The sequence below is a fragment of the Lynx rufus genome, unplaced genomic scaffold (genome assembly GCF_022079265.1).
Source record: "Lynx rufus isolate CCGP_SWC_20201006 ecotype Redwood Valley unplaced genomic scaffold, mLynRuf1.p SCAF_1, whole genome shotgun sequence".
NCBI classification, from domain to species: Eukaryota; Metazoa; Chordata; class Mammalia; order Carnivora; family Felidae; genus Lynx; species Lynx rufus.
In genome coordinates this window covers 108,421,318-108,443,975 of record NW_025814823.1, presented here as the reverse complement: position 1 = coordinate 108,443,975, position 22,658 = coordinate 108,421,318, and the positions used below count along the sequence as shown (strand labels likewise).

Here is a 22,658-nt window from a genome sequence, read left to right as displayed (position 1 = left end):
AAGCAGACAAATGGTGCATTACAGGGTGATAAATGTTTTGATGTGCACAAAGACAGGAACAAGTTTGGTAGGTTATATAGACTCTGGGTGTGCATGTAGAGATGAAGCAGGAGAGATAGGGAAGAGCTGAGTTATGAAAGACTTTGAATATTATACTAAAGTGATGGACTTCATCGTGTCATAGTAGGAAGTGATAGAAGCTCTGTTAGTTGTATTTGGTGTATTGGGGTTGACAGTATAGCACATTGTCATTGTAATAATGACACTAATTAGGGGACAAGTTGGAAGTAGGTAAATGTCAACTCTCAGCTTTTATAGTGTTCAAGATCTCAGAGATTGCCTGATCTCAACATGCTTTTCTTCTTGAGTTCTTACTTCCAATCAGGTAACACATTTGTTCTTCATTTAATTTGGGGCTCACAGAGAATTAAAGCATCTTGAGCTCTGTGTTTATTGTCACTCATTTCTTTCTTAATGACTGCTCTCCTAGAGGCAAGCAGATTGTAAAAATCCTAACTTTAAAGTAGCAAAATTCTTTTAATATTGAGCATACTGTCATATGACAGCAGGGCAGCAAACACTGTAAGAGAAGTCTTATTCTCATAAATGGGAGGTAAGGAGAATATGAGAGGGACTAGCCTACATTGTAAAGATGGGAGACAGTCTTGGATGACCGGAATTGTGCATGACAGCACTGGGGAGAAGGGAAATGAATGGAGGACCAAAAAGAAAAGAGTTTGTAAAGGGAATTCTTAGGAGGTATTACCCCGAGTTCCATTTCTAGAAACCCTGGTGGATTTGATGTAGAATAAATGTATCCTTTAACTGTTTTTCATTTTGAACAGAGGCATAATTGTGACATGTGTCGTCTAGAACCATAGGACAGTGATTGTATTGGACTTTAGCTTGTTAGTGTCAGATTCCAAGTAGCTATGTTCAAGTTTCAGGCAGCTAAATCAGTCTGTCATCTCCATAGTATCTCCTTCAGGGAGTGGGAATTGGTTTCACCTCTTGGATTCTATCTTTGCTTATAGTAGGCATGGAAAGGAAGGTGGCCAGGAACAATCATTTGAGTGTTTTCAAGCCTTATTTCTTTGTATTGGTACGTCTCAAAATGAAATATCTTGTAGAAGTAGTTAACTCAGAAGGGAATTGTTTTTTCTTTTAGTAGTTAGCAAGTATTTATTGAGTCTGTTTTGCCAGTCGGAGGCTGTTCGCTGTGAATGCTAACATTAGTAAAATACTGTACATCAGGTGTTAATATTAAACTGGCTCTCTCTTCTAAACACGTTTCAGTGAAGTAAAATGCCAATAATTTCAGCCATATAAATACCAGAAAAAATGTTATTTTAGTAGAAATCATAAAGGTTTTCATTGGAGCCTTTTTTTTTTTTTTTTTGCAGAGAACTGATTTGTCATACTGGTCACTTTGCAGTTTTGAGAATGAATGTGTGTCCTGTTTCTTGGCACTTAATCATTACAAATGAATTCAGGTGATTTTTAATAGGTACACAATAAAATCACTGAAACTTCAATAGAAAAATAGGCAAAGAACGTTGAGTCACATACTCTACATCCATAATAATCAAGGACACACAATTTATTTTAAAAACGGTGTATCATTTGTTTTATCACAGATTGACAGGAGAATAATCAGGGCCTGAATTGATAACATAAGACAAATAATAAGCTCAAACTGCTGTAGAAATATGAAATTATGGGGTACATGAGTGGCTCAGTCAGTTGAGCGTCTGACTCTTGATTTCAGCTCAGGTCACTACCTCATGGTTCTTGAGTTCGAGCCCCATGTTGGGCACTGTGCTGACAGTGTGGAGCCTGCTTGAGATCCTCTCTCTCCTCTCTCTCTCTCTCTCTCTCTCTCTCTCTCTCTCTCTCTCTGCCCCTCCCCTGCTCCCTCTCTCTCTCAAAAATAACCATTAAAAAAAAAAATAGGAAATGACAACCTTTCTATCAAGTATTCGGGCATTTTTTAAAAATGTTTTATTTATTTATTTTGAGTGAGAAAGAGTGTGTGCAAGCTGGGGAAGGGGCCGAGAGAGAATCCCAAACTGGCTCCTGGCTGTCAGCTTGGAGCTGGATATGGGGCTTATTCCATGAACTGACAATCATGACCTGAACCAAAATCAAGAGTTGGAGGCTTAACCAGCTGAGCCACCCAGGTTTCCCTGGGCATTTTTTGATTAAGAGTTTTAAAAATGTTTATACCTTTGATTCAACAATTCCATTTCTAGTAATAAATTGATGAAGATTTATATACAGATATTCTTAGTAGTATTACCTATAATGAAACAAAGTTGGAAATACCCTAGAAGTCCAGCTACAGGGGATTGGTTAATTAGATTGTAATGTATACTGTAAAAATAACTAAAAAGGAAAACTGTTGGTTGTGGTTTTGTGTAGGGTGTGGTTTTATAGGTAATTGTTTTCTTCCTTGTTTGTTCACTATATTTTTTTAAATTTTCTACTTTGAATATTTTTTAAGTGAGAAAAAATTTTAATGAGTCTAATTCCATAATTCTGAACATATGTGTGTCAAGGCTCTTTGAAAAAGGCTCTTGGTCTCTGCCTTTGTAGCACTCACTTTTCTAAGAATTGTCCTCGAAATACTACAAGAAAGAGTATGTGTATCTGTGAGACAAAGAATATTAAAATAAGGAAGGAACAAATAGTTGAGATTAAGAATAGATAATTCCCCAAATCCCTAACCATGACATAATTTTAAAATGAAAGAATTCTCCTGAACATTAGAAGTAGAAAAATAGTTACTAATTTCCAATAACATCAGTGGAAAAACAAATCTGATGTCCTATTTTTTAAAATCATTCAGCTTTTAATTTGTTTTTTAATCACAAATTGCTTATATAACAGCTTAATATTATTCTTTGTAACACAGTCCCAGAAGTAGACTGTCTTGTTTGCTTATCAGAAATTATTTTTTCTCACCTTTTTTTTTTTTTTTGTCAGCATACTTTGTTTGCTTTTAACATTGGGATTATTTTTTATTAGCATACAGGTGTTTATGTAGCCTTCTTAGTTTCATAATGTGAAACTAAAATATACTTTTATTCTAAGTAAAGTTAGTGTTGGGGAGTTACTGAGGAATTTTTTAAAAGTATGTTGTTTCTGTTACTGCATCATCTTCTCAGGAGACTGTTTTGGTAAGAAATGATGTAATTACTATATTTGCAAACGGGCTTTATCAATTCAGCTTCCAAACAAGCATGGATATTTTGCCAATTAGATACTGTTTCATTCGTGTCATAGCATGGGTTGTACATAATAACATTAGTATAGTTTTCATTTATACATGCTCACACCTTAATTACCATGAATTTGTAACCAGCTTTACATTAATATATCTCTACAGTGTCCTGTCTTTGATTATTAAAAAGCAGAGGTAATGTTAAATAACATCAATAAAAGAGATAAGGACTTTTAGTGTTTCATACACTTTCCTTAGTCTTATAGTGAATTCCATCTTACTGTAACTTAAGGCAGCCAATTCCCTTTAGTAGAATATTATAACTTTTTAACACAATTACATTTGATTCTACTGTGATTATTAATGGGACCAGCTAACTTCTTTTAACAGTTTGTTTCTTTGGATTTAATTACTTGACCGTCTGTGTCCAAAAATTGGCAGATATGTTTTCAAAAGTCAATTAAATTAGAAAGCCTGTTAAAATTTTAAAATGTACTTTCTAGTTTTGTACTGTTCTGTTTTAATTTCAGTAAAAGTAATTCACTGTCTTCTTAAAAATTGGAATTGTTTTTTCCTCTGAGCCAAAATGTTCATCCACATTACCTCATTTAATCTTTACAGTAGTCCTGGGGGAGAGAGAGTTATATTTTTAGATGGGGAAACCAAGGTCCAGAAACAAATTTCCCTGAGGTCATGTAGCTAATTATCCAGGTTATGCATAGCTGGCTCTTGAAACACTTTTGCTCTCTTCCGTGTCTTCATGCTTTTCCCTAACTCCTCCGCAGTCTTGCTTGTCCTAGCTCTGTCTTCCTTGTCTGGCTACTAGCAGCAGCTCTTTAGCTGTTTATTTAACCATCCTCCACACTTCATCTTGCATAGTTGCCTTATCTGCCTAAGTCCTGTGTTTGACTCCTCTAACATTCTGGATGTATCCCATACCATTCATTTAATGCATTCCTTGATAATAGGTAAGTATTCTGTGATACCTCTATATGTGTAACAAGTATTGGGTAGAATTCTACATTGAGTAAAACATAGATAAGAATTAATGTTAACCTAAGAATTGGTTTAACTCTTAGAAACAAGTGGTGTTTTGATCATTGATGCTAATGGAAATCTTTTTCATTGCTGTCCTTTATATAGGACTGTTTCATTTATCCTTTGTTTTATAGAACTTTTGGGGGTATCTAAAACTTAAGTAACAGAGTTATATTTCTTTTGATTTTTCTCTCTTCAGTGGATTTAGAGTTGCCTCTGTAACACCTTTAAAGTATTTTAAGAGTGCTTTATTTGCTTACATATGGCCATTTGATTGATATTTTTTAAAACTTTAAAGGGAATTAACTTTAGATGGTTCGCTTTCTTTTGTAGTTTTGATGTTCTCATCTAGGGAGTAGCCAAGTAATTAGACTTGAGACATCACACAAGAAATAATGTGTCCTCGATTAAACTTCAGAGACTATAAAATTCTTTTTCCTTTATATTGATTTCTGGCCCTCTTCTTTCTTCTTTGTACTTGTCACATATACCCATTGTTTTCTGTTTGCCATCTTCCTCTTATCTTTTCCCAGTTATCACTGGTTTGGGCAGTTCTCCGGTTGTTCATATGTTTAAAGACCTCTCTTACTTTGTCACTCGGATATGGTCCCTTTGTTTTCTGCAGCCTGCCATTTTTTGGTTTGGGTTTAGACCCAGCTGCATCCTTTGCCTAAAAGGTCACCATCCACTATGTTGTGAGTGTGAACCTTGTTGGGGTGTGGTTGTGCCTTGTTGGATACATATATTAGTGTCTACTGAAACTGGCCAATCTTAAAGGCTCCCAACACACCCAGATTTAATTTCTTTACCAAACCAACAGAAACTCAATGTGACTATTTCTTTATGATGCATTATGAAGTACACCTTTATGGTATAGTAGAATTTCTTAGGTTTAACTTGCTTAAAATTTATTTATCCTAAAAATTTAACTTATAAGTGTATTCATTATTATAGTTGTCCTATTTTTAAATTGCTGTAATATATAATTTTTAAAATCACCACTCTGAATTGGTTCCATTATGCCTCAGTGTACAGACAGCAGAAACGTTTACCATTAAGAATTCTCAATTACTTTAAAGTGATGTATGACATTTTTTTCAAGTGATGGAGGCCTGAGCCAGTCGCAAGATGACAGCATTGTGGGAACAAGACACTGCAGGCACAGTCTGGCTATAATGCCTATTCCTGGAACACTCTCTTCCAGCAGCCCTGATCTCCTGCAGCCTACCACCAGCATGTTGGATTTTTCTAATCCTTCAGGTAATTTTTGTTTGTGATTTTATACAGCCATATTGATTCCAAAGTGACAAATTAGATGGTTGAGACTTGTGTATCAAATAGATTTGTTTGCTTCCCTCTTCTCTTATCTCAAGGTTATGACTCACTGCAGAACTCCAAACACAACATTCATTTTGTCTTTTTGCGTAAGCTTGAGCAGTACTTGCTCCAATATAAAATAGTACATAGGAAAGAGATTACATTTAGGTATCTTTTGGTAACCCTTATCACAACAGTGGAAAGAAAGCAAGAATGCTGCTTCTCAGCCAAGAAATAAGTTATCCATGGTGTGGAAAAGGATAAGGGAGATTTTTTCAGTCTTGGTGGCCTCACTTCTCTTCCTTTGTGAGGTACTGAAATGTGTTAGTAATTTTCTGGAAACTTTTTTCCCCAGCACCTGAAGCTAAAATTGTTTTATTGTCATGTATTGTTAATTAGATATACTATAGCATCTTTTCATTAGTGCTTAAATTTTGGTTTTGGGTTTAAACATCATGTGGGACATCAAGTTTATTTTTATGCATCAGTTCGTGCCCAAAGACAAAAATTGTTATTTAACTGTATAATGTAAAATTTCATTACAGGGAAGAAAAACTTGAAAAATTACTTATGTATCCATCACTTGAAAGGATTTGGGACGGTTTTCAATAAAAGACACATACAGTTAAAACCAAGATGTATAATTAGGTCCAAGGAGAAGAAAGAAAAAAAATAAATAGATCTACAAAGATTGGTGTAGTTGTGATTCAACTTCAGTTTTAATGCTGAAGGCCCTAACAGCTAGTATAAGAAAGGAAGGAAGCTTGATTACATGAATCTCATTATTAGAAAGGAGGGAATATATAGTAAGTGTAGTAGTAAAGTTTCTGTTTTATTATAGCAACTTGAATAAAAACTCAACGTACCACAGTTTAGTGACATTCATTCTGTACATTGTTATTTGGGTCTTTAAAAATTTCATTTGCCTCTTAACTGTTGGAGGGTACAAAACTCACTAATCTGTCTTCAACACATCCTCCTCTCTACCTGTCTACCAGTGTTCTTTCTGGATCACAAATTTTAATGAGTTGTTACTCTGCTTAGGAATTCTTAATGATTTCTGAATTAGTGAAGGTTCAGTCATGAGATAGAAACCACTCCAGATATTTAATCGGAATTTAATATAAGAAATTGTTGCCAATTAACTGTTTACCTAAAATGGTAAAGAAGTAAGCACTAAGGTATCACAGAGGCAGGAAAACTGCAAAGTGGATTCATCTTCTGGTACATGAAAGAAATGCCACCACGGGGTGAAGACGTGTTGCTGGGGTAGTACAGGAAGAAAAATCCCACAAGAAAAAATATAAAGCAGGAAGTGTTTTCTTCCTCTAACCTTACAGTTGCTTTTGGTGCCCTTTTTGGCATAACCTAAGAAGGGACCAGTTGGCAAGAATGTGGTTCGCAGAATCTCAGCCCCATCGTGACAAGGCAGAGTGAATCTGTAACCTTGCAACAATAACATAGTAACTGTCAGTGTTCACTTTACACAGCATGATTGTAAACCCCCTTTTTAGCCTTCTGTCCTGCCAGTCTCCCTACTCTGACATTCTCTCTCTTTGCCACATATCTTCACAAGTGTGATTTCTTTGCCCGTGCTGTTTTGCCACCTGTCAAGTTCTCTCCCTGCATATCCGGTGAACTTTCTCTTATTCCATGATGCTGAGCTCAAATGTTACATTCTCTGGGAAGGCCATCCCTCCTTTCTGAGAAATCTTTAACGCATTTTCATTGTCTATTCTTACATTGCTTTCAAGTAGGAGCATGGGAATTTATTTTCATGTCTCTATGTGTGTCCCACAGCAATGCCTCTTACTTATACTACATTCACAAATAAAATATTTTTAAACTACCAAAACACAAACTAAGTATGCATACTTTCATAAGCTGCATTTTTAAGGACAGATGATTTCTAAATTAAGTGATTTTTATGGCTGTGTTTTTGTCATTGGCATATCTAGAGGTGGGGGTGAGGAACATAAGGGATGGTTGTAGGGAGAGGACTAAGAGAGCAGTCAGCTGGGGAGTTAGCTGGGGGAACCAAAAGAAGAGGTTGAAATTACTAAAATTTAGAAACTGTAAGCCCCTCATTGCACTGAAATTTGAAGAGAAGGTGCTACTTGGTTTGATTGCATAGTTCACTCATTGAAAACATGTTGAAAGAGCCAAAGATGCTTTGATAAAATCTGTATTGAGAGGTCAGTCTGCAAAGCTCAGTCTGCAGTCTGTGTCCATACCAGCAATATGAATGAACACATATGGGGCACCTTGGTGGCTCACTCAGTTAAGCATCTGCTTCATGATTTCAGCTCAGGTCATGATCTCACTGTCATGAGATCCAGCCCCACGTAGGGCTCCTTGCTGACCTCGCAGAGCCTACTTAGGATTCTCTCTCTCTCTCTCTTTCTCTCTCTCTCTCTCTCTCTCTGTCTCTGCCCCTCCGCCACTCTCTCTCAAAAAAATTTTTTTAATTACAAAAAAAAAGAATACATACAGGTATTTAACTTATAAGTTGTAGTTTTTAAACCCCAAAATGTATAACTTTCTGAAAACGCTTTTATGGTGCTGTTTATATTTGTTGAATAAAATACTCCTTAGCAATTAATTTTCAAATTCAGTTCCTTAAGTTCTGCATGACAGCACTGAATTTTAGGTTAGCTGTGTACATCACATGTGTGTATTGTAGTACATGTGTGACATTGGCCAAGTCTGATTAACTTACTGTTGATTTCAGTGTGTTTATGCTGCTTGTTTAATTGTTTTTAGCAAGTTGGGTGAAAGCTACAGAACTGTTAATAGTTTGCTTTTGATTGCTGACTGTTCTGTGATTTTGCTTTGTTTTTGCTGCCTACAGCTGTTGGTTTTTACTGTAAGTATCTTGAAAACTGTGGTATTCCATTACTTAATGTTTCTGTGTAGTGTTTTATTATTTTTAAAAAGTCCCATGATACAGAATTGAATGAAGTAGGAACCAGAACTTTTCTACCCACTGATAAGCTTGCCAGTGTAGACTGGTGTGTATTCTTTTCATCATTTTCTTTGAATACATATATTTTTGGTTATAGAATCATTATACATGCTGCTCTATAACTTGGAAACTTGTAGGGGGAATTTTTGACCTAATATTCGATGAGACCTAAAACAACTCAAGAGTGTGGCCAAGGATTGTAAAACTGGAATTTTTCTTTTTTTCTCAAGCGTGCATATGGAACTTTTTGCTTACCTCTTTTTCATTTAATAGCACAAACCTTTTATTTGATTCTTTAATACTTAGTAAACTTTCAGATTCAGCATTACACTTCTGAGTTATTTTAACTAATTTTTTATTTTAAAGGAACATAAAGTTTTTGAAAAATCAAATTGCAGAGAAAGGATAGAATATAAGTCTCCACTCCCCAGAATTAACAATTGTTCATTGATTCATATATCCTTCCAGAAATTTGAGTGCACATAAAATGTGTTCACATTCTCTGCACCCCAAATGATACACTGTACTTTTCTTCTACTTACCCATCTCACCTGGCAATATACCTTGAATACTTTCCTGTTTCAGAATGTGTTGTTCTACCACAGTTTTTTTAACAGCTGTTGGCATTTCATTTAACCAGTCCCCTTTTGGTGGACATTTACAGTGTTGACTAAGTCTCTGTGTTTATGTATCCTTACATTTTATGTTTGCATTATTATTATATTTCAAATTTTTGTCATGTTTTGTGGAGATTTGTTTTCTCTGTTTTATATATATATATAAATATATATATTTATATATATATAAATATATATATTTTTATATATATATATATATATATATATATTCTGTGTGTGTGTGTGTACAAAATATCATCTATTTTGCCTCCTGTCCAGCAAAACTTAAAATGTTTACTGCCTTGCCCTTCATAGAACAAAAGTGCCAATTCTTGATCTATACCATTATACAACTATCTTGTGTTTTCCTAGTGAAACTCTTCACTATATAGATTTTCTTTCCTTGAACCACCACTTATTCTCTCAGGTATGAGCAGAGACTTTGTCCCATCTTATTTATTATTGTATCTTCATCATATGGAACACGGTTGACACATAACAGGCACTCCCTAAATATTTATTCACCATTTAGCAACTTAAAGTAAAATCAAAATGGGACACCTGGGTGGCTCAGTCGGTTAAGGTTCCAGCTGCAGCTCAGGTCATGATCTTGCATTTGGTGAGTTCAAGCCCCTTGTCACGCTCTCTGCACATAGCTCAGAGTCTGGAGCCTGCTTCAGATTCTTGGTCTCCCTTTCTGCTCTGCATGCACATTCTCTCTCTATCTCTCTCTCTCTCTTTCCCACTCACTCTAAGTCAAAAATAAATAAATAAACATTAAAAACATAAGATAGAATCAAGAGGCAGCCTTTTGGTTTTATTTTATCATCATCTTACCTAAAAAGGTCTCCCATTTTTACTGTAACATCAGGGTCAGTACATGCTTCCCTCAAGTATCTTATTTTTTTATTTTATTCAGCAAGATTATAGTTAGCATTCTAGAAATTTTGCCTTTGGGTTGAAAGGCCAGATATTGGAGATTGCTTTTCTTAAATTTATTTACCTATTATGTAAGATTTTTTTTTAAATGAACTATGAATCCTAAGACTAATAAATGCTGTCATCCACCAAGAGTCTTTTTAAATGTGTTTTCTCCTTACGGGGTTATATTTTTATATGCATTCTAATTTCATGCCTAAAATTTGAAATAATTAGATCATTTTTCTTGATTGAAATTTATTCTGACCTCATGTCTGCCATTCATCTGATCATTAACATTGGAATATCTGCCATGTTTAAGTATTAGGTTTGACATCTATGATGTCCCGCTGACAGCAAACTTGTTGATGAAGAATATGGATATTTTATATCTGTAACAACTCTAAAAGAGAAAAATAGGTTTACTCTGACAATGATAGCAATGCAAAGAAATGTCTTCCTCTAATCCTTTTCCAGGTAACTTTCTAGGTTGGCATTTACTACCTTGGCAAATTTATCAGGGTTTGGGTAATGGGCTGCCCTCTGGATAATCCCTTTTATGGTTCTATTCTAGAGGTACCCATTCATAATGCCAGATCCCTTTTATGTGATTATGTCACAGTTTGGCCTTCACATGGGAAACAAATCACTTTTAGGAGAGTATGACTTTTTTTTTTTTTTTTAACTGTTTAGCAAGATACACAACTCTGAGTTCCTTCCCAGAAGATGTTAATAGTATGTTGGAAACAAAAGAAGAGAAAATGAAATGTGTGCAAATTCCCACCCTCTCTTTGTGAATAAATTTCCCTAGAGAAATTAAAGTGATCAGAGCATCTCCCCCTTACCTCAGGGTTAGCCAGTCCTGCGGGCTGAAAGCTCAGTCTCCAAAGACCTAGTAAGCTGATCCAATTCTAGAGCCCCAGACAACTGAGGCCTACTTTTGTGAAGAGGATAGGAATGGGGATAATGAAACCCTTTTGTTCACTGTCTTTCTCTTAGCAAACTGCAGTTTGCATCTACTTGAAAATATTTTCTAGCCACGGGTAGAGAAGCATCTCAATTTGGGTGGATCATAAAACACTCTAACCTTAAGCCTTGTAGGTTTACAAACCCGATGTCAGCAACACCTGAAGGATTGTCTTATTGCAAAGAAATAATGAACAAGAGGCTTTTGGTGACTCATATATTTGCATACATCAAGAAAGGCAGTTTGTTGCATCTATCTTATAAAAGAGACTTGACTGAATATATGAAGCTTTCTGCTTCCAACTTGGCAGTAGACCCAGAACATTTAGGACTCCTTTTTCCTGGAATTGTATTCATATATGTTCAGTTGAATCTTCCAGTCGGTCATGGAAATCTGTCTCTTTTTGTGCCATTAGCCTCAGAATGTTACCTTATTCTGTGAAATTATTTTCTGCCGCATCTATTTCATTACTCTTTTCTTGCCTTTAAACAGAATTATACTTCAGATGGCCTTAAGACAAATTTGTTAAGTTTTCTTCATCTCTTAGAGTTAATAATGCAATAAGATAGTGCTAGAGAAACCATATCTACTTGAGCCACCAAACTTGCTCAACCCAATTACAGTCATTAGCAAAAAAACCCCCACAAATAATATATTTTTCTTAAGAAAAAAAAAGACAATTTTGGGGTACCTGGTTTGCTCAGTTGGTTAAGCGCCGACTTCAGCTCAGGTCATGATTTCACAGTTTGTGAGTTTGAGCCCCACATCGGGCTCTCTGCTCACAGCTCAGAACCTGGAGCCTGCTTCAGATTCTGTGTCTCCCTCTGTGTCTGCCCCTCCCCCACTCACACTCTGTCTCTCTCTCTCTCTCTCTCTCAAAAATGAATATTAGGAAAAAAATTTTTAAACAATTTTGTAACAATAATTTTAGGAAATTGGGAAATATTAATGATTAATTTTCAGATTATTTATGTTTATAATCAATATTTGGTAATATTAGGGGAAAATACACCATGTGTTCATGCTGTCAAATCACTTTTTCAACGTTTATTTATTTTTGGGACAGAGAGAGACAGAGCATGAACGGGGGAGGGGCAGAGAGAGAGGGAGACACAAAATCAGAAACAGGCTCCAGGCTCCGAGCCATCAGCCCAGAGCCTGACGCGGGGCTCGAACTCCCGGACCGCGAGATCGTGACCTGGCTGAAGTCGGACGCCTAACCGACTGCGCCACCCAGGCGCCCCAAATCACTTTTTACTTACACTGAATTATATTAAAAAGTAGCCCGGGGTCATCATATTGAACATTGTCCTGGAAGTTTTTGGCCAGTGCTGTGTAACCAGAAAAAATTTTTTAAAATAAGGTAGAATGGGGAGGATAATATCATTACTTATTTGTGCATATCCTATGAACATTTATCTTGAGGTAAGATTTATCTGCTGATAGCAGAAATCACAAAGGTAAAGGGGTGCCTTTGTGGCTCAGTCGGTTGGGTGTCTGTTGATTTCAGTTCAGGTCATGATCCCAGAGTCATGGGAGTGAGTCCTTTGTTGGGCTCTGTGCTGAGCATGGCTCCTGCTTGAGATTCTCTTTCTCCTCCTACCCATTTCACCCACTTGTGCTGTCTTTCTTTTGTCTCAAACATCAAAAAATTAAAAAGAAATGACAAAGTTTGAGATTTAACCGCATGAATATTTTAAATTTCCTGTTAAATATGAAAATAGGAAAACATGTCCACTTTATAGTAGACTGAGCGTTGTTATCTAGTATTGGCATAAATTCAGTAAGAAAGAGCATAAAGAATACCAAAAAGTATTTTTAAAAAGAAGGAATACTAAGAATGTAACTAAAATTGTTCTCTTTATATTCCAGGATGATAAAATATTATAGCCTTTTTGGAGAACACTTTGGCACTATATTTCAAAAACCTTAAAAATAAGCATGTCCTTCCTTGAATTCAGCAATTCTCTCTCTCTCTTCTTCGTCTCCTCCCCCATCCCCCACCCTTTTTGGATTTTCGTTGAGGAAATAATCAGATTGCCTGCAAAGGTTTATCTACTAGGGAAGGGGCAGGGGGTATTATTCATCATAATGTCATAATAAAAGATATGCAACCTAATGTTTGTCATTAAAGGTTTGTATGATGTAAAAATATAAAATACATATTATGGGGTTGCCTGGGTGGCTCAGTGGGTTAAAGCATCTGACTCTTGATCTCATGGTTCATGAGTTCACATTCTGTATCAAGCTTTGCACTGATAGCACAGAGCCTGCCTGGAATTCACTCTCTCTACCCACCTCTCTGCCCTTCTCCTGCTCACGCAAATGCACACGATCACTCTCTCTCTCAAAAATAAGTAAACATTTTTTAGAAGAGAATTTTTTTTTAATTTTTTTTAACGTTTATTTATTTTTGAGACAGAGAGAGACAGAGCATGAACGGGCGAGGGGCAGAGAGAGAGGGAGACACAGAATCGGAAGCAGGCTCCAGGCTCTGAGCGAGCCATCAGCCCAGAGCCCGATTCGGGCTCGAACTCACGGACCGCGAGATCGTGACCTGAGCTGAAGTCAGCCGCTTAACCGACTGAGCCACCCAGGCGCCCAGTAAACATTTTTAAAAAAATAAGTATATCTTAAGGAGTCCTATGCCTCCATTAAAAACAGCTTATTTTTTTGTATGTGTTTTTCTGTGAACATATATTAGTATTTCATCACCTGAGAAGGCTGATATATTCATTTATCAATAAATGCAACAGTGATTTCTGTTAACCTCCTAGAATAGAAATGTATGTATCACTGTTCAGAGGGAGCTTTTTGTTCTGAATTGCTTTTTGAAGAGTTTAATTGTCTTGAAAATAACAAGGCACACTTTTGTATTCATGTAGATATTCCTGATCAAGTTATAAGAGTTTTCAAAGCAGATCAACAAAGTTGCTACATTATCATCAGTAAAGACACTACAGCTAAAGAAGTTGTTTGTCATGCTGTTCATGAATTTGGTTTGACTGGTGCGTCTGACACATATTCTCTCTGTGAAGTTTCTGTTACTCCTGAGGGTGTCATAAAACAAAGAAGACTTCCGGACCAGTTCTCCAAATTAGCTGATAGAATTCAGCTCAATGGAAGGTGAATGTGCTTATTAGTGAATGTATTTTGTTTCTAGATGTGTTTCTTTTTTTTAATGAACTATAATTAGCCTACAGTGTTCTCTTAGTTTGAGGTGTACAGCATGTTTGACAGTTGTGTACAGTGTTCAGTGTTCTCCACGATGAGTGTAGTCACCGGACAATGTTGTCAGCCTGTTATTGGCTATATTTCCTCTGCTGTATGTTTATCTCCATGAGCTATTTATTACATAACTGGAAGTTTTTAAATCTCTTAATCCCCCTTCAGATGTGTTTTTGAAGATCATGTGTAAAAACAGACATTTTAAGTAGAAACATCACGTCTTAAGGCCACTGAATTCACTCTAAAATTAAAGTAGGATTTCTCTTTTTCAGCTTCCTTGTCTCCATAATTACGTAAATGGAATCTCAGAGTGTTAGCTCTCATAAAGACTACCTGAAAATGAGAGGAGAGAGAGGACAATTTGCTAAGCTATTTTAGCCCTCTTGCTGAAATAGTCTTAGAACCACTGATGTAGTCCAGTCCATTTTTTACAGAGGAAACCAAGTGATACATATCTTTATATGTATTTGACAATATATGTGTTAAATTATAAATTTGTTTTTAATGTGACTAAAATTTACGTGGGACAAAAGAAGGCATAATTTTTAAATGAGCTCCGAAAATTATTTGATCAACCAGAAGATTGTTTCTATAGTACATTTGTTCTTTATGCTGGTGGTTTTCTCTGAGAATAATATGTTCTTTTTAGTGACCTTAGATTTACATGTAGAGTAAAATCGTTAGAAACCTTACAGAGATTGCCTGTCATGGATGCTGTTAAAAGAGTGGGTTAACTCTGCTTTGCTAGCTACACATAGTGCTTAAAGAGCACAGACCCTGGAGCTAGGGTGCTCAGCAGTCTGGGTAAATTCTAGTTCTGGCTGTGTGACCAGGGTGTTATTTAGTTTCTCTCTGCCTGAATTTTCTCATCAAAAATATGGGGATGATAATAAATAGAAACTACCTCATAAGAATGTTAAGAGAATTAATGAGTTAACCTACCCTATAAATGTTAGATATAATTAACTAGTGTAATGGGTCTCAACACATTTGTAGTATTCTTTTAGGCATGTGAATAGTATAAAAGAAGAAAAAGAGGTATAGTTGCTTGACTGTAAAAATAGATGAGATACAAACTTAGGCTTGGATCGAGTTGTATACCAGAAAAGAATAAAGTAAAAGTGACGTGTGACACAGCATGTTACCTCTTTGTCCCCAGCAACAGCCTTGTGCAAGATATTTCCCAACTGTGAAGCTTGTCTCTTAAGTGCTATAGAATTGTTGATGTAAAAAGAAGAAAATGAAGGTCTTTTTTATGCTTGCTGATCAGTACCATTTGCTGGAGTGAGGTTTTGTATTTAACAAGGGAGAAATCGTTAGTGCAAGGGTTTCTCTCCTTTACAGGTCTTACTCTTCTTTGCTCCTCTTGGGAATTCAGAAATGAAGAAGAAAATAAGCGTAGGAACAACTTCTGAATAGATTCAGGTGTTTATTCATGCTGTCCATGAACAAATACTTAACATAGTACCTGCTATGCATCAGATACCTTCATATAGGCCTTAGAGAGCTTTCATCCTCAAGAATATATACACAATTATTGACACATTTTGTGAGTAGTTGTGTAAAATGATAAGGTTCACGGCACTATCAACATTATTTTTACTCTTTAAATTTTTCTCATTTAAAATGTTAATTTTCTGGGGCACCTGAGTAGCTCAGTAGGTTAAGTATCTGACTCTTCATTTCTGCTCAGGTCATGTGTTTGAGCCCTGCCTCAGGCCTTGTGCTGACAGCGCATAGCCTGTTTGGGATTCTCTGTGTCCCTCTATCTTTCTCTCAAAAATAAATGAACACTTAAAATGTTAATTTTCCATTTCATCTACAAATGAATAGTCTGCTAATATTTTTGACAAAATGTTATTAACCGTATAATGACATTTTGACAAGTTAGATACGGAAGATGCTCTTATAATTGTGAAATCACTTATAAAAACAATTTTTTTTTTTAGGTATTATTTAAAAAATAACATGGAAACAGAAACTTTATGTTCAGATGAAGATGCCCAAGAACTAGTTAAGGAAAGCCAACTGTCCATGCTGCAGCTCAGTACCATTGAGGTGGCCACTCAGCTATCAATGAGGGACTTTGATTTGTTTCGTAATATTGAGCCTACTGAATACATCGATGACCTTTTTAAGTTAGATTCCAAAACAGGAAATACTCACTTGAAAGAGTTTGAGGACATTGTTAACCAGGAGACATTCTGGGTTGCTTCAGAGATTTTAACTGAACCAAATCAGCTCAAACGAATGAAGATTATTAAGCATTTTATTAAAATTGCACTTCATTGTAGAGAATGTAAGAACTTCAATTCCATGTTTGCAATAATAAGGTAAGTTTGTACAAATAGTTGTGTATAGTTTTGTTGTATTAGATATGAAGCTAATTTCTTGTTTGTTAAGTGACTAGGAGAAGAAAAGTCCGATTAACAGGTTTTTAAAGTATTGTTAGAGTTAATATGTTTTCCCTTCTGGTGATAGTGGTTTTTTGCTTTTTGTTTCTTCCATCATTCATTTAAACTTTTTTTTTTTTTTTTTTGGCTGAGTAAGGTTGATTTCCTTGCCATTTTTCTTCCTTTCTCTCCCTTTGGCATACTCTCTTTGGATATATGCCCAACAGTTGGTCTTTATCATCAGACTCCAGTACTGTGCATCTTTCATTATCTACCTCACTGTGATTTGGCACTGAAAAATCATAGTGTGGTATCAGTACTCTAATCTAAAATTGCTATTTTGAAACAACAACAACAGTAATAATGCAACTATTTGGTAAGCTCATTCATCAGGTACTGCCTCACATATCACTGGATGTGTTGTTGTCCAAACTAGGTAGGCATTAGAATTAGAATTACAAAAATTTGGTTTATAAAAGCCCAGAAAGTGTGGATGGTTATATGAGCTGGGAATCTTCTTCCCCTGACTCACTAGGTCTGGCTGAGATTGATAATTTATCTTCTGACCCTCCCCTATAGTATAGTGCTGATCATTAGAGGGATTCCTCTCAAAGGAAGTGTAATTTTAAATAGGGAGGGTAGTTGCAGTTTTGTGCATTTATAAGGCCACGTGCTTACATATAGCAGCATAATTACATCTTAATCCCAACTATGTATGCCACGCCGCACCGCCCCCCGCCCCGCCCAGAATTTAATTATGGCTTGTTCCTACCCTCACATGAGATAGAATCAGAATCTTTATAATCATAAATCTGTCATGGTAATAAAAAAGTCCTTTATGAAGTTAACCACTGGATACACTTTAATTAGATGCTTTAGGAGGAGTTTTGGGTTGGGGCGGGGGTGTTTTTTGTTTGTTTCTTTTTTTTAGGAGGAGTGTGGAACAGAGTTTAGCAGTGACCTTTAGAATCAGCTGCACTTGTGTCAGAGTCCTGCCTCTGTGGTGTAGTAGCAATGTGTCAGTAGAAAATTGAAGACCATTTTTTGTTTTGTTTTGTTTTGTTTTTTGTTTTTCATCTGTAAAATGCAGGAATCACACTTCATACTGACAGTTTTTAACAGCTGAGTCTAAAGGGAACAAAAATGCCATTGATAAGTACTTCGAAGGTTAGAAATTGAAACTGTGTAGGGACAGGCTTAGTTTTGGAATAGTGTGAATAAAACTGACACCAAGAGGATTTCTGTGTAACAAGAGAGCATAAAAGGTAAATGGCTTAAGAGTCATAACTAGTGACCATCCTGAATGTTGGGGTGAAGAAGAGAGTCCAACCAAGAGATAGAGGATGAATAAAAGAAATAATACACCAGCACAGTGATGATCGTGTCACTAAAGCCAAGGAAAGAATGATTCAAGAGAAGGTGGTGGACAGTAGCCCCAAAATGGGTATTTGGTTAAGAGGTTTGTTTTGTTTTAAAGAGCGTTTTATTATACACATTACACATTTTCAGTAGTTCCTGAAAAATTAATTGCTTTGTTCCTCCTATTTTATGTTTAAGTGTATCAGACAAGATAAAGCACATACCAACTTTCCAGCAGAGGTGACACAGGTGAACCAACCAGTTCTTCCTGCTATTAGATACTATATTTTATTTATTTGAGTTCTTTTTCTTAGTTTTGCTAAGAGTTTGTCAATTTTGTTTATCGTTTCATTGCTTTTTTATTTTTATTTTTTGGCCTCTATTTCTGCTGTGATATTTGTTATTCCCTTCCTTTTCCTAACTTTGGGCTAAGTTTCTTTTTCTAGCTCTTTGATGTGAAAAGTTAGATAATTTATTGGAGATCTTACTTACTATAGAAAGTTATCACTAAACTTCTGTCTTGGAAATCGTTTTTGCAGCATCCCAGTGGTTTTGGTATGTTGTGTCTCCATTTTCCTTTTTGAGAGATACTTATTTCCCTTTTGGTTTTTTTGACCCATTCACGGTTATGTTGTTTAATTTCTACCCATTGGTAGATTTTCACATTTTCCTCTTCTTAATTCCTAGTTTTAGACCATTATGGGCAGAAAAAAATACTTAGCATGATTTCAGTCTTCTTAAATTTGCTAAGACTTTTGAGGTTTAGTTTCTAATCTCTCCTGGAGAATGTTCTGTTCATGCTTGAGAAGAGTGAATATTCTGCTAATGGTGAAAGACCTGTCCAGTGTGTATTTGTTAGGTCCATTCAGCCTAAGGTGTGGTTCAAGTCCCATTTCTTTATTGATTTTCTGTCTAGGTAATTCATCCATTCCTGCAAGTGGGGTATTGAATTCCCATACTAGTATATTGCCGCTTGTTGCTACTTCAGGTCTGTTACTGTTTGCTTAATATAGTTAGGTGCTGAAATGTTGGGTGCATGTATATTAATGACTTCGATGTTTTCTTGATGAGTTGACCCTTTATCATTATGTAATGACCCTGTCTCTTGTTACCATTTTTGATTTAAAGTCCTTTTTATCTGATACAAATATAGCTACCCTGCTCTCTCTTGGTTTCCACTTGCATGGACTGTCTTTTCCATACTTTGATTTCCAGCTTATGTGTGTCCTTTAAGCTAAAGTGAGTCTTTTGTAGGCAGCATATAGTTGGGTCTTGCTTTTTTATTCTTCCACCCATTTGGTGGGAAGATTTCAATCCATTTACATTTATTTTTTTTTTTAGATGAAGTCATAGTGTCTTTTATTTTTTTAAATTTTTTAATGTTTATTTATTTTTAATATGAAATTTATTGCCGAATTGGTTTCCATACAACACCCAATGCTCATCCCAGCAGGTGCCCTCCTCAGTGCCCATCACCCACTTTCCCCTCCCACCCCTCATCAACCCTCAAGTTTATTCTGTTTTTAAGAGTCTCTTATGGTTTGCCTCCCTCCCTCAACTTTTTTTATCCCCTCCCTCTCCCCCATGGTCTTCTGTTAAGTTTCTCAGGATCCACATAAGAGAGAAAACATATGGTATCTGTCTTTCTCTGTATAACTTTTTTCACTTAGCATAACACTGTCCAGTTCCATCCACGTTGCTACAAAAGGCCATATTTCATTCTTTCTCATTGCCAAGTAGTATTCCATTGTATATATAAACCACAACTTCTTTATCCATTCATCAGTTGATGGACATTTAGGCTCTTTCCATGATTTGGCTATTGTTGAAAGTGCTGCCATAAACATTGGGGTACAAGTGCCCCTAGGCATCAGCACTCCCGTATCCCTTGGGTAAATTCCTAGCAGTGCTATTGCTGGGTCACAGAGTAGATCTATTTTTAATTTATTGAGGGACCTCCACACTGTTTTCCAGAGCGGCTACACCAGTTTGTATTCCCACCAACAATGCAAGAGGGTTCCCATTTCTCCACATCCTCTCCATCATCTATAGTTGCCCGATTTGTTTGTTTTAGCCACTCTGACTGGCGTGAGATGATAGTGTGATTTTGATGATTTGTATTTCCCTGATGAGGAGTGACGTTGAGCATCTTTTCATGTGCCTGTTGGCCATCTGGATGTCTTCCTTAGAGAATTGTCTGTTCATGTTTCTGCCCATTTCTTCACTGGGTTGTTTTTCGGGTGTGGAGTTTGGTGAGTTCTTTATAGATTTTGGAAACTAGCCCTTTGTCCGATATGTCATTTGCAAATATCTTTTCCCATTCCGTTGGTTGCCTTTTAGGTTTGTTGATTGTTTCCTTTGCAGTGCAGAAGCTTTTTATCTTCATGAGGTCCTAATAGTTCATTTTTGCTTTTAATTCCCTTGCCTTTGGAGATGTGTCAAGTAAGAAATTGATGCAGCTCAGGTCAGAGAGGTTTTTTTCCTGCTTTCTCCTCTAGGGTTTTGATGGTTTCCTGTCGCCCATTCATCCTTCATCCATTTTGAGTTTATTTTTGTGATGGTGTAAGAAAGTGGTCTGGTTTCATTTTTCTGCATGTTGCTGTCCAGTTCTCCCAGCACCATTTGTTAAAGACACTGTCTTTTTTTTCCATTGGGTACTTTTCCTGCTTTGTCAAAGATTAGTTGGCCATACTTCTGTGGGTCCAGTTTTGGAGTCTCTGTCCTATTCCATTGGTCTATGTGTCTGTTTTTGTGCCAATACCATGCTGTCTTGATGATTACAGCTTTGTAGTAGAGGCTAAAATCTGGAATTGTGATACCTCCCACTTTGGTCGTCGTCTTCAATATTACTTTGACTATTCGGGGTCTTTTGTGGTTCCATACAAATTTTAGGATTGCTTGTTCTAGCTTCGAGAAGAATGCTGGTGCAATTTGATTGGGATTGTATTGAATGTGTCGATTGCTTTGGATAGTATTGACATTTTAAACAATGTTATTTTTCCAATCCATGAGCATGGAATGATGGAGAACTATCTATCATGCTACTGGAAGTCAAAATAAAGCTGGAGTAGCCATACTTATATCAGACAAACTAGACTTTAAAGGCTGTAACAAGAGATGAAGAAGGGCATTATATAGTAATTACAGGGTCTATCCATCATGAAGAGGTAACAATTATAAATGTCTATGTGCTGAATACAGGAGCTGCCAAATATGTAAAATAATCACAAACATAAGTGACCTTATTGATAAGAATGTGGTAATTGTAGGGGACTTTAATACCCCACTTAGAGCAATAGATAGATAATCTAGACACAGAATCAATAAAGAAACAAGGGCCCTGAATGATACATTGGATCAGATGGACTTGACAGATATATTTAGAACTCTGCATCCCAAAGCAACAGAATATACTTTCTTCTCGAGTGCACATGGAACATTCTCCAAGATAGATCACATACTGGGTCCCAAAACAGCCCTTCATAAGTATAAAAGAATTGAGATCATACCATGCACACTTTCAGACCACAATGCTGTGAAACTTGAAATCAACCACAGGAAACAGTCTGGAATACCTCCAAAAGCATGGGAGTTAAAGAACACCCTACTAAAGAATGAATGGGTCAACCAGGCACTTAGAGAAGAAATTAAAAAATATATGGAAACAAATGAAAATGAAAATACAACAATCCAAACGGTTTGGGATGCAGTGAAGGCAGTCCTGAGAGGAAAATACATTGCAATCCACGCCTATCTCAAGAAACAAGAAAAATCCCCAATACAAAATCTAACAGCACACCTAAAGGAAATAGAAGCAGAACAGCAAAGACATCCCAAACCCAGCAGAAGAAGAGAAATAATAAAGATCAGCGCAGAAATAAACAATATATAATCTAAAAAAAACTGTAGAGCAGTTCAATGAAACCAAGAGTAGGTTTTGAAAAAATAAACAAAATTGATAAACTTCCAGCCAGGCTTCTCAAAAAGAAAAGGGAGAGGACCCAAATAGATAAAATCATGAATGAAAATGGAATTATTACAACCAATCCCTCAGAAATACAAGCAATTATCAGGGAATACCATGAAAAATTATATGCCAACAAATTGGACAACCTGGAAGAAATGGACAAATTCCACACACTTCCAAAACTCAAACAGGAAGAAATAGAAAATTTGAACAGACCCATAACCAGTGAAGAAATTGAATCGGTTATCAAAAATCTCCCAACAGATAAGAGTCTAGGACCAGATGGCTTCCCAGGGGAATTCTACCAGACATTTAGAGCAGAGATAATACCTATCCTTCCCAAGCTGTTCCAAAAAATAGAAAGGGAAGGCAAACTTCCAGACTCAATCTATGAAGCCAGCAATACTTTGGTTCCCAAACCAGACAGAGACCCAACAAAAAAAGAGAACTACAGGCCAATATCCCCGATGAATATGGATGCACAAATTCTCAATAAGATACTAGCAAATCGAATTCAACAGCATATAAAAAGAATTATTCACCATGATCCAGTGGGATCCATTCCTGGGATGCAGGGCTGGTTCAACATTCACAAACCAATCAGTGTGATACATCACTTTAATAAAAAAAAAAGAACCATAGGATCCTGTCAACCAATACAGAAAA

General features: G+C 36.3%; 1 protein-coding gene across 5 annotated transcripts in view; it reads left to right on the top strand.

Annotated features, from left to right (window-relative positions):
• The window catches only part of RAPGEF6 (Rap guanine nucleotide exchange factor 6), a 191,222-nt gene that overhangs the window by 133,573 nt on the left and 34,991 nt on the right, over positions 1-22,658 (top strand). For all 5 annotated transcript variants that reach the window (XM_047084272.1, XM_047084264.1, XM_047084255.1 and 2 more), the window contains 3 exons: positions 5,364-5,521; positions 13,931-14,171; positions 16,223-16,606. In XM_047084272.1, coding sequence (XP_046940228.1) covers positions 5,364-5,521; positions 13,931-14,171; positions 16,223-16,606 — 783 coding nt within the window. The remainder of the gene's footprint in view (positions 1-5,363; positions 5,522-13,930; positions 14,172-16,222; positions 16,607-22,658) is intronic.